This window comes from Schistocerca gregaria, chromosome 5 (genome assembly GCF_023897955.1).
Source record: "Schistocerca gregaria isolate iqSchGreg1 chromosome 5, iqSchGreg1.2, whole genome shotgun sequence".
Lineage (NCBI taxonomy): Eukaryota > Metazoa > Arthropoda > Insecta > Orthoptera > Acrididae > Schistocerca > Schistocerca gregaria.
Window position 1 is genome coordinate 555,819,101 of NC_064924.1, and position 13,018 is coordinate 555,832,118.

The following is a 13,018-nucleotide window of genomic DNA, read 5'->3' on the forward strand; positions in this document are numbered from 1 at the left end:
TTATTGTAGTAAAGAATACGCAAAGAACCATTACTAACCACACAGTTTTCATTCAACAGATTGTAAAGCAATTTATCTCCCATTTCCCAGTAATATGTAATGAAATGAATGCAAATGTCCCCAAGGATTAAATGCTGTGAGTGCACACTTAGATTTAAGCACTCTTTTGTTAAGGATTACTGATAGTTTATCAAATGCTAGACTTGATGCCCTTAAACTTACGAACAGCCTTGGAGAGTAATTCAAATTATTGTTTAAGCAGTGTACTACTACATCCATAACCATTTTTACAGATCCTACTATCAATTGAATGAAAGCTAGATGCAACAGATACTATGATTTACCCTGTTAATTCTTACAATTTATGTGCTTACTACAAGTTAACCACCACACACTCTTTAATGATTGAAAATGAATTAACTGTTATTGTTTCTGTACCCATTGCTAGATCAAAGCATGATTTTGAAATGTATAATATTTCTACTTACCTTGTGAAATGGAGACAGGCAGGTATTCATGTAAAGTACACACAAAATGATTATCTACTGATCAGCAAGGATCAAAGATATTTTGTGTCCCTAAATGAAAATGATTTGCATATGTGTAAACATAGTCACAAGTTAATTTGCCCTGAATCGGGATTATTCTTAGATAGTAGAGTGTACAGCTGTAAGAAAGAACTGTTCATAAATCATTCCCCAAGAGATGATTGCCCTAGAATTTTAACACATCTTTATCATCCATTTCTTAAACAATGTTCTGAAGGTATAATTTTCTCATTTAACTACACCCTTGATGTCACATTTACATGTAAAAATTATGATACAACTGAGCTACCCTTTACACTCATATTGAATAATAGTGGATTAATCTCAAATGCCACACATTGTGATTTATCATGTGAACTATGTGATATGCCTAGTGTTTGCCAACTACATTTCATGCAACTGGACATTTGCCATTAACAAGAATGTTATCTGTTTATTACAATGATTCATACATATTAACATATGGAATACATTCCTTACCAAGTTTTTCTGAAGACAATGATTTGATTACGGATATCCATGAAAATGTAATTTCTTTCAATAATGAGTTAAACTTCACTGAAGTAGCAAATAGAATTAAGTCCTTTGATTCATCCAGTAATGTTAATGCATACTTGATTGTCAGTATTGTGTTTTTATTGATTTTACTAATTTGTCTTTTGTCAACAGCATTTGTCATGTATGAAATTGTCATCCTGAAAGCTCGCTTCTCTGTACCAAACGTTACTGTGTCTGCAAATGAAATAGATGTTGCAATGCCTTCTGATGGCACAACTGGCAAAATAGATTAATAACACCCAGTAGGTGCTCTTTTTCTCTGGGGAGAGTGATGTAAAGGTCTACGGGTTTGCACGTAGCCGTACAGTACGTAACGCGCGCTCGCCAGCCGACCTATCTTGGAATGCTGACAATTTGCTTGGTCAGTAGATGTGTGTCCGGCCACAGTGCACCACAGGCGAGTAAGCAACTGGCCGCTGTCTGCAGCACACCGTATAACTAGAGTGGCCTCGGATGCGAATGTGTCTCTTTTCTTAGCTCATCAAGAAGCCTTTCGATACGATCATAATTAGCCGGTGTTTGGATGTCAGACACAGTGATGATGGGTGTGCGTAGTGTGCATGTTTTATAATCAGTCTTCTGTTAATAAATTGTTTACACTTGCTTCTCGGTGTTCGCATATTCTGTATCTCAAGGACCCACTGTTTACGAATCCTGAAAAATATTTTGTGTAAATTATGATCCGGGGCAACAACACAAACAATCTCTTTATACTCGCATGGAAATGGGCAGTGGTTGGCTGTGGAAGATTTTATGGACAGACCAAGCCCAGTTTCATGTGACAGGACACGTCAACACACAGACTTGTTGAATATGAGCAACGGAAAATTCACTCACAAATCAACCAGTACCACTTTATCATGAAAGATAACTGTGTGGTGCGGGTTTATAGCATCATTTATGATAGGGCCATATTTTCTCAAAGAAAGCGCTAGGATTGTCTTTTGCTCAACCATGTCACTCCAGCTCTCTAACAGTGTGGATGGGATCATTTTTATGCAAGATGGCACACTTCTGCACATTGCAAATCCAGTTAAGCAGCTGCTGAGGCGCCATTTCAGAAATGCTAGAATTACCAGCTGCTGTTTCCCTATAGCCTGACCGTCCTGATCGCCTGATCTTGATCAGTGTGATTTCTAGTTGTGGGGTTTTCTGAAAGATGTTGTGTTCGCTGTTCAGATTGCAAACTTAGTAGCATTGGAGGCAAGCATTGTACAACACATTCTGAACATGACCTTGGAAACAATTCGATCAGTTGTGGAACATGCTGTTTCTCGATTTCAACTTGTTGCAGAAAATGATGGACAACATATTGAACATGTTTTGCGACAGTCTTGTGCAAATTAATAATACGATGTGATTTTGACTGATGCGGTTTTTGGTCTCAGGACATTGAAAACCGATTGATTGATGCTGTTTATGCAGTTTTGGCCTCAGGACAATTAAAAACCAATGTGAGTGATGCTTTTTATGCAGTTTTTGGCCTCAGGACAATAAAAACCGACTTTTCCCATCCGTGGTGATATGACTTTGAGTCATATAACTAACAGTATCACACCTGTACACCCATGCACACTGAGTAGTACAGTTTGTTTAAGGTCAAATGTACACCTTAGGCAATGTTGTATCATTCATTTGCCATGTATAGTCAACCACTATTAAATTATGATGCTTACAGTCCCACCTACTGCTACATTTTGTAATTATTAATTTTTCTTCTGCCATACGTTTTCCCCCTTCTCCGATAATATTACATTGCAATTTCATGTCATTCTGAGCAGTGGTGTTATTTCTACAGCAGTCTGCAAGTTTAACTTTAATTATAATCACCCTGTATCTTAAGTTGCCACAGTCGAGAAGTGCCCATGAAGAGGAATCGCACCATCATCATAGGCCACCAAACTGCACAAGGGCAGTGACAAGTCAGGTGAACACAGTTGGACAGAAGTCGCCTAATTGATCAAAGAGACGGTGACCCCAGTATCCACATGAAAACGGATGTACCGGTGAGACATGCAAAGCTTGAGAAACGGTTTCTGTGTGAAAGGGTTGCCCTGGAGGGACTACTATCTGCAGCACATGTACTGTGTCTTGGTGTAGTCAAGGTGCCAGGTGGGCCTGGGTTGTGTGACTGTGACACATTGAGCGGAGGTGCCCCTCCTTGCCACAGCATGTACAAGAACCCCCAGTGATCTGGACAGTCTGCTTGGGAGTGAAAGGAGAAACACAGCAGGCATGAAGGGAGCGGCCCTTGTAGCCATCATCAAGAGGTGACCAGAGGCTCAGAAGTCATAGAGAAATCGGACAAAGATGAAACACAAAGTTATTGCAATGTGGCAGTCATCCTATGCTTACGATGCTATGGTGGTGCACTTGCAGCCCTGTCACAAGTCATTCGTTAACAACTTGTGCAATTTCGAATGAATGAGTGATGCATAAGATATCCTCTAATGAAGGGTCCTCCAGTTTTAATGGCCTCGTACGAACCTTCAGGTCAGGCACCAAATGAAGGACCACATCACAGACCAAGGAATCAGCATAGGAATCCTTACAATCTCGATTAGCACAAGTCAAATTCACATTTGTGGCTAAGTTCTTGTACGAGGTGGGTTCATAAGGCGACTTTAAATTTTTATGAAAAAATATTTTTTTATTCATCAATATTCATGTTGTCCCCTTCAAAGTTCAAATGGCTCTGAGCACTATGGGACTTAACAGCTATGGTCATCAGTCCCCTAGAAATTAGAACTACTTAAACCTAACTAACCGACGGACATCACACAACACCCACCCCTTCAAAGTAATCACCCTCAGATACAATATATTTGTGCCAACACTTCTTCCAATCCTCGAAGCACTTCTCATAAGCACTTTTTGGTACAGCCTCGAGTACTTCCAGCGATGCAGTTTTTATTTCCTCAATCATTGAAACTCTTCGTCCTTTCATAGTTTTCTTCAGTTTTGGGGACAGGAAAAATTCGCAGAGGGCAAAGCCGGTGAATATGGTGGCTGAGGCATGATTCTCACTTTGTTTTTGGACAAAAAATCTCTCACAAGTAACAATGAATGAGCAGGTGCATTGCCATGATGCAAAAACCATAAATTGTTTTTCCCACAATTCCGAACTTTTTTGCGTATTGCTTCTTGCAATCAGTGCATAATGTCAAGGTAATACTCCTTACTGGCCGTACGGCCTTGAGACAAAAATTCATGATGCACTACGCCACAATAATTGAAAAAAAAAGAAAAAGAAAAAAAGAAATGTACATTGCCCAAGCAATTTGAAAAGTCATCTTACTTTTTAACAGCCCTCATAAGTCATGGCCCACGAGCTTTATGACTATCCCAGCTATTTATGGTACTGATGAAATTCTAGCCTGGAGGCAGCCACATGGTTCTGCTGGGAATAATAATTAGTCAGCGGAGTGCATATAGCCTGCAAGGAGAGGACTATGGGACCAGACAGAGGCACCAATGTTTGGAGATGAACAAATGTATCCAGTAACACCCAAGACAGAAAGAGTGACCACTGAATGAATCGTCTGTGGCTTGAAACATTGGAATGCTGCTTCAGACAAAGCAAATATGTGTCCGAATGCTCCGTTGTGTCGCTGAAAGGAGGAAACAATGGAGGACAGTAAGCGATGTCAAAGGGGGGGGGGGGGGGGGAGGGGGGGGCATCAGTCCCTATGGCACAGCGGTCTCCTGCACATGAAGTTTGTCTTCCAAGAGCTGAAGCGACTTTTGTCAGAAGTCCAATCGTATCTGCTGCTAGTGCATCAGCTGCTGCTGTTTCTCAAGCAGGCTAACCAATTTAGCTTCCATGGAATGAAACAGCTTCCGTTTACCTCGTCGCCAATAGTTATATCTGTGAGTTGTCAGATACTGGTGCACATGTCAAAATAGGTGAGAAATGATGATGACAAAAGACGGGAAGACCACCTGTGGTCGGGACTCAAACCCACACCAGAGTTGAGCAACAGGGCAGACAAATGGCAGACCAGACACAACAAGAGCAAGGCAATAGCAATCTAGGTTACAACGAAGTGTGACAAACTTTCGACACAACACTGTCAACAGATCAAATACAAGCCATAATCCAAATTCAGATCAGAGAGGAAAACCAATATCAAGTGAAGTCATCAGCAAGTAGTCAGTAGTATGGTGCAGACAATAGCAAACGTTATCAGACAAAGTACACGACAGACTGAGTGGTTGAGGTGTGACAGTATTTATGCCGACTGTGAGGGAAACTTTTGGTCAGTGTATTCATGTAGCGAGATGGTGGCACACTCACTCAGCGAGTGCAGCTCTGTGGTGACAAGATCCATTTGTTCCAGTGGGCATTCAACTTCCACGTGGCCCTATATCACATTTATTGTCAATATTCTTTGCGATTCCTTCCACGAAAACATCTATGTCTGCTTACACTTTCTGCACACTACTAATCTCAAACACGCTTTCAGACGGAAGTTTATCAATGAGTCTTTCTGCATATGTTTAGTTCTGTTCACTGAGGAAAATTACTCTTTTATTTGTGTCTCAAGACTTCCAAAGGTCTCTGTGGTACACAATAGTCAATCTTGATTTCCCTTAAATGACAAATTAATTCTTTTTAAAGAAAGGGATCTCAAAATTTTTGGAAGTAATACTACACAAATTTTATTTCAAGCTGTTAGACAGACATCTGGCATAAAATGAGAAACAATTAACCCTTTTTATTTCGTCCCTTACATTTATGGTTTTACATACATAAATTTATAGCAAAAATATTCATCACCATCATATTTAAAATATTTGTAATTAATTCACCTTATGGCACTTGTAAATTCAGTGCATAGATAATTGATCACCATTCAAGAAGATCAGATACTGCAAAAATGGAATAGTGCTCAGTGCACCATAGTAGAAGCACAATAAATTTCATTTAGAAATACAGTAATATTTTTGTAGACAGTTACATGTTTCAGAGTATTTTTTGACACTTAACGTTGTGTGGATGTGCCTCTTTGTGTGCAGTGGTTTCCTCCTTATGACCTGATGCCATAGTCTCCTCAATTTCCTTAACCCTGGAATAAGTATGCAAATAAAAACATGATTAAAGAAAATTCCCATATAATGTAACCTATACACAAAACAGAAAGTCCACTGTACTCACGTGCGAGGAACTTTGGTGAGGTTGATGACACCAGTCTCTGTTACGACAACATCATCCTCAATTCGTACACCGCCAAAGCCCCTCAGTCTATCTATTTCTTCCCGTACAAGAAATTTAGATTGTTCTGGGTTAGACAGTGCTCGATCAAGTAACTAAAAGAAAAAATAAAACACAGTATTTAAGCATCATTCTTCAGTACTGAAAATATGACAGCCATGCTGTAAAAGTCTTAAACAAATATGGTACCAAACTGGAGCAAACTCGCAATGAAATATAAGAGGTATATTACGCTATAAAATCTATTGTGCTTGTGCTTTATATATTGGGAATATGTGATCACTAATATTTTTAAAATAAGTTTTCCCTGGAAATGTAAGTGAAGAAAAGGCAGTGGGAATGTAAGTGTACTATGCAAATAATTGAATGTACCTGATAATACCAGAATTTCTTGGTTCTTAACTTTCTGAATATTCTAAAGCAAAGAAGAAAAGAGATGTGTTAAGGATAATGTGAAATGTGAATCATATTGTGAATGGAATATATATAAATAGTTGTATAACATCAAATTGTTTACAAATTATAAGAGTAACATCAGTTTGACAACAACAAATCATGCTCGAGGGAGATAAAGAAGGAAACAAAGATACAAGACAAACAAATCAAAAAGGAAACAGAGGTGAGAAACAGAAGAGAGAAAGAGAAAAAGAAACAGAAGTATGAAAGCAGAGAACTGAGAAAGTACCAAATAAAGTGTAAAATGGATCACGAATCATTGATCTGTAAGCTTTAAGTATTATTTTATCATCATTTTCTTCAACATTCAAGTGCAACTACACACTAATGTGACAAAAGACATGGAACAGCGATGTGCAAATAAGGAGATGGCATTAGTATCACGATCGCGTGAGGTGGCGCAGTGGTTAGCATACTGGAATCGTATTCAGGAGGACTACAGTTCAATCCCACATCTGGCCACCCTGATTTAGGTTTTCTGTGATTTCCCTAAATTGCTCCAGGCAAATGCTGGGATGGTTCCTTTGAAAGGGCATGGCTGACGTTCTTCCCCATTCTTCCCAAATCCGATGAGACCGATGACCTCGCTGTTTGGTCTTTTCCCCCAAACAACCCTACCCTATCCATTAGTATCACGTAACATAAACAGATGGCATTAGTATCACATACACAAGGCACAACAGAGCAGTGAACTGGTGGAGCTGTCGTGTGTACTCAGGTGATACATGCGAAAAGCTTTCTGGCGTGATTGTGGCCACACAATGGGAATTAACAGACTTTGAATGTGGAATGGTACTTGGAACTAGACTCATGGGGCATTCCATTTCAAAATCTTTAGGGTATCCAATATTCTGAGACTCACAACGTCAAGAGTGTGCCGAGAATACCAAATGTCATGTATTACCTCTCACCACAGGCAACTGACTTCACTTAACAACAGAGAGCAGTGGCGTTTCCATAGTTGACAATACTAAACAGACAAGCAACACTATGTGAAATAATAGCAGAAATCAATGTAGGATGTACAACAAGCATATCCATTAGGACAGTGCGGCATTAATGGGTTATGGTAGCAGATGAGCAATGCAAGTGCCTTTGCTTACAGCACATCAACTACAGCATCTCTCGTAGCCTCATGACCATATTGCTTGGGCTCTAGACAAGTGCAAAACTGTGGCTCGGCCAGATGAGTCCTCACGGTAGGGTTTGAGTGTAGTGCAGACCCCACAAGGCTACAGATCCAGGTTCTCAAAAAGGCACTGTGCAAGCTGGTGGTGGTTCCACAATGGTATGGGCTGTGTTTACAAGGAATGCAATGGGCCCTTTGGTCCAACTGAACTGATCACTGATGGGAACTGGTTATGTTTGATTACCTGGAGAGCATTTGCAGCCATTCATGGACCCCAAGTACCCAAAATGACAATGTTATGTCACCAAGTCACAACAGTTCACAAGTGGTTTGAAGAACATCCTGAACAATTCGAGCGAATGATTTGGTCACCCAGATAGCCCAACATGAATCACATCAAATATATGTGGGACATAATCAGGAGGTCAGTTTGTGCACCAAAACTCACTATTCCTGTAGGATGCTTCCAACGACTTGAAGAGTCCATGCCATGTTGAGTTGCATACACCACACCAGGCAAAATGAGGTCCAACACAATATTAGGAGGTATCCCACAATTTTTGCCACCTCAGTGTAGTACTGCAGTTGCAGTGAAATTTGTACAGGCGGGGATGAATGTGTTTGTGTTCACACATTAGTCTGACTGATACCTCACCCCACCCATGGTTGCAACATCCACAGTGTAGTTTGCATCTGAATGCTTCTGTAAAGCTTACTTGATTGATAATTACTATAAGTTTTAAAGCATTATCTATTCTAACTTAGTGATTTTCAATGTGTGCAACTTGTAGTGTTAATTTATCTGTAAGACAGAGCTCCACAGTAACAACTATTGAAACATCTGCTAGGAAGTGGAAAAGAAATAAACAAAGAAAGACAGGTAAAAGAGAGAAATATTGAAGCCTGGGCAAAGGTATGGATCAGCATATCCGAAGCCTCCTTAATGAAGAGGATGAACTCATATTACCACTACAGATAAATGAAAGAGCAGATGAGATGTCACCAGATGCATTATGTTTATAGGAACATCACATAAAAATCTCTTTTGTATGGGCTATGCTACTCTGTTACAATCCTAGTAGCACATCTTTGAATTTGTTCTATGTCTGCTGTCATGCCTGTTTGATAGGGATTCCAAACACTGGAAAAGTATTCTACAATTATTTGCACTAGTGTCTTGTACATTATTTCTTTCACAGATGAACTGCATTTTCACATAACCCTTACATCAAATCTAAGTCTTCCATTCACTATCCCTAATCCTGATTTGATCTGATTGTCTTATTTCATGCACTTCTTAATATTACTCCTAAACACTTACTTGATGTGACATGCTCAAGAAGTTCACCATTAATATTATGACCAGATGCTATACTGTTAAAATATCCAATTCTTTCGGCAATTCCTTACAACTGTCCAATGATGATACTTTCTTGTATACAACTCTATCACCAGTGAACAATCTTACAGTGCTGCCAATAAATCATTTATATAAAACTGAAAACCTGGAAATCCTATTATGCTTCTTTGAGGCACATGAAATGTTGCTTTACTATGGAACATTTTCCATCCAGTACAGCTTACTTGTTTCTGTTAGTCAAACAGTCCACCAACCAATGACATATTTGCGAAGATACTCAACATGATCACATCTTAGTTTGCAGTTGACGATGTGATATGCTGCACACGTAATTCATGATAAATAAGAACCAGGAAAGGAGCTACTTCTGTGGCATATTCAGTGTCTTGAATTCCATCAGGGCCTTGTATGTTCTTTGTTGTAAGTAGATTCAATCGTTTTTTAATGCCAGGTGAGCTCATATCAGTTTTGCTTACTTGTGAGTCTGTGTGGCAGTCAAACATTGGTACAGTAGTTGCCTCTTGTGTGAATTGATTTTTAAATGTAAATGTAAATGTAAAATTTAAAATTTCTGCTTTCTGTCTGCTGTCTTCAGTTTAGACATGGATGAATCCATGAAAGATATGGTTTGGATTCTTTGATCCACTATACATATGACCCAGAACTGCCTAGGATTTCCTGATTGAAAATTATTGTAGGCTTTACATATGAGCCTTCTGACAGATGTGCGAGCTGCTTTTGCTCTTATCTGCACCTCTGCAGTCTCTCTGGTAGTGCAGTAGTCTCTATATCCACTACATACTACAAACAGTATCTTTAAACTCTCCTGTCATCTCCCATGCTCCATGATCACTGGCTGGCCATAAAGGAAGTTCCACTTGTGACTCAGTACCACCGAGAACTGGAGCAACTGAATCACATTCTCCATCAGGGTTTCAGCTACCTCTCGTCATCCCCCTATCCTCCTCCCACCCCTTTGCTCACAGTGGTATTCTGCTGCCCACCCAAACTATGAACTTCCTTGTCCACTCCTATTCCATCCCTGCTCCCAGCTTCATGCCCCATGGCTCATATCTCCACTTTATATCCAGATCCATTCCTGTCCAATACATTTGCCATTACCTCTTACATGACTGCTCTCATTGGCATCTCCTATCCTACCAAAGGCAGGACCATCTGTGAAAGAAGCCATGTGACTTATCAGCTTAGCTGCAACCATTGTGTGGGATTTTATATGCATATGCCCTCTAACAAGCTGTTTGCTTGCATGTATGGCCACCTCCAATTTGTTGCCAAAAAGCAGTTGGACCATTCAGTTGATGATCATGCCACCTGATATGGTATGCTGGACTTTAACAATTGCTTCACAGCCTGTGTCATCTGGATTCTTCCCACCAACACCAACTTCTTTAAATTGTTCATCTGGGAACTCCCCTAAAACTATACTTCATTCCCATAAATTCTCCCCTCCTCCCAACCTTTGCTAGTCCCTGTCCCCAACTGCCTCTCTCCCCTTCCCTGATCCCACTCCAGTCCAAGACACACCTGCTACGCCCTCAGTGCAACTGTGTAATCCTTTCCATTTCTCTCTCCCCTCACCTCTCCCCAGCACCACAGGCTTCCGATGCTGCAACTAGCAGCCCCATCAACCTGTCCCTGCCACATCTGTACCACTCCCACAGGCAGCAGTATAGCATCTTCCTCCATGTCTACTCTGTTAACCCTCTCCTTCCCCACTCCATGCCTCTGTTGTAACCCCATCCCAGCTAAGATCACTGCCCACCGCAGGAGGGCCCTGGAGTCTGGATATGAAAGTGAATTGATCTTCATTTGATGATCCAATAGCTCATTACATCTGTCTACTTTCAGTGTGCCTATGTGCCAGTCAGTGCTCCTCTACATCATGAATAGAAATCGATACAATTTCATATTTTTTAATGTACTATTTCAGACAGGTTGTCTGCATAATTAATTCTACATGATCAGTGAGCCTATAAGAAATAGTGTATATCCACAATTTTGCTGCCTGTTCAAGATTTAGCTTTTTCTGCAACTTACAGTGTCAATAAAGTAACATCCTGGTTCAATAGTCAAGACCATTCCAGGCTCCAGAATCCTGGCCGTTCTCAGCTTATTAACTCCAGCCTCATCTGGGCGCTCTGGGTGACCAGGTAGATAGCCTCCCACATCATGCACATCCAAACCCATGAAATGTCCCAGTCCATGTGGTTGGAAAATTGCAGCAATACCAGCCTGTGGAAAACATTTTAAGCCAATGAATAATGAGGCTCAAAAAACATGAATGAAGTAGTTTTCACACATTGTACAGTGTTACCTTGAGCATTTCATCAACATCACCCTTTAATATCCCTTTGTCACGCAATTCTTCCAGCAAAATACGATTAGCCAGCCTGTGCATATCAGTCCAGCTCACACCTGTAGAATTTTTGTATTGTTAAGAATACAGTATTTTTATAATTAATGTGTCATGATAAATATAAAATATGCCACTTTACCGGGTCTAGCAGCTTGCATGACAGCGTCATTGGCTTTCAACACTGCATTGTAGATGTGGCGTTGATCTCTTGTGAACTTCCCATTAGCGGGGAATGAGCAAGTGATGTCTGATGCATAGCCACAGTAGGAACCACCCATATCAAACAAGCTTTTCAGGGAAAAAACACATATTTAATCAGTGTGTTACACAACTACATGTACAGTAGTCACTTTTAGCCTCACTAACAAAACAATGTATTTATGAGCAATAATAAAAACATAACAAAATGATCAATAACTCTCTAAAATAGCAAAACTTATTTATATGCCATATAACAAGCAAATCATAGCAAACAACTTACCACATATCTCCATCATTGATCCTTTTGCTATTGGGTGCCGAAGCATGTCCATAATGTAACACAGCACCATTATTTCCAGATCCACAGATGCATGTGTAAGCCACATGACGGCAGCCACCCACATAATAACAGTATTCCAAGAATATGGCTTCACACTGATATTCATACATACCAGGACGAATCTTTTTCATGATCTGTATATGAGCTTCAGATGAAATCTTGTTGGCGTAACGAATTACTTCTATCTCCATTGGTGTTTTTATCACTCGGCTGAAAAAGAAAGTACTTCTTTGCAATATCAAACAGTTACTTTTTAATTTACTTGCAGTCCAGTGACAAAACTGATTTGTTCAGGCACAAATTTAATTAAATTAAGAAACAGTATTTAGCTTTAAATCTAGAGACCCAGCAGTCATTAGCCTTAATGGCGTTTTGAAGAACATACACTTTACTAGTACTGATTCTATTGGCAATGGTATACTCTCAGTATCCTCTGATATGACGGACTGCTCATCAATTATGGGGCCTGGGCCTATGCTTTAATTCGGAATTCAAATCATTCTGAAATGGAGGCAAAAAAGAACACCGGAGGTGAAAGTAATATTCACCTCCCTCCCTTCCCCAAATAAATAAATAAAATACAATTGTATTGTAGCCTTTGAGCGATATAGCCCCCCCCCCTCCCCTTCCCCATCCCATCCCATCCCCCCTCATTTTCACATCTCCAATTATTTTCCATTTTCTGTTTTTCTGAATACTTGAGGAATAAACTTGTCTCTCAAGCCTAGGAGTTCTGTATCTGTTTACTTTTACATTTGTCTATCAGCAGTACTGAGAGTTAAGCATCCTTGGCATTATGTGCTGTACAGCCTATACATCTCACATCTCTTAATA

General features: G+C 40.0%; 1 protein-coding gene across 3 annotated transcripts in view; it reads right to left on the bottom strand.

Moving 5' to 3' along the window:
• Window positions 1–5,799: 5,799 nt before the first annotated feature.
• LOC126272702 (xaa-Pro dipeptidase) overlaps window positions 5,800–13,018 on the bottom strand; it is an 842,295-nt gene continuing 835,076 nt past the window's right edge. For all 3 annotated transcript variants that reach the window (XM_049975738.1, XM_049975737.1, XM_049975736.1), the window contains exons 7-12: window positions 12,125–12,394; window positions 11,783–11,931; window positions 11,602–11,702; window positions 11,325–11,519; window positions 6,265–6,416; window positions 5,800–6,175 (exon numbers count right to left, since the gene is read on the bottom strand). In XM_049975738.1, coding sequence (XP_049831695.1) covers window positions 6,073–6,175; window positions 6,265–6,416; window positions 11,325–11,519; window positions 11,602–11,702; window positions 11,783–11,931; window positions 12,125–12,394 — 970 coding nt within the window. In that variant the 3' untranslated portion in view covers window positions 5,800–6,072. The remainder of the gene's footprint in view (window positions 6,176–6,264; window positions 6,417–11,324; window positions 11,520–11,601; window positions 11,703–11,782; window positions 11,932–12,124; window positions 12,395–13,018) is intronic.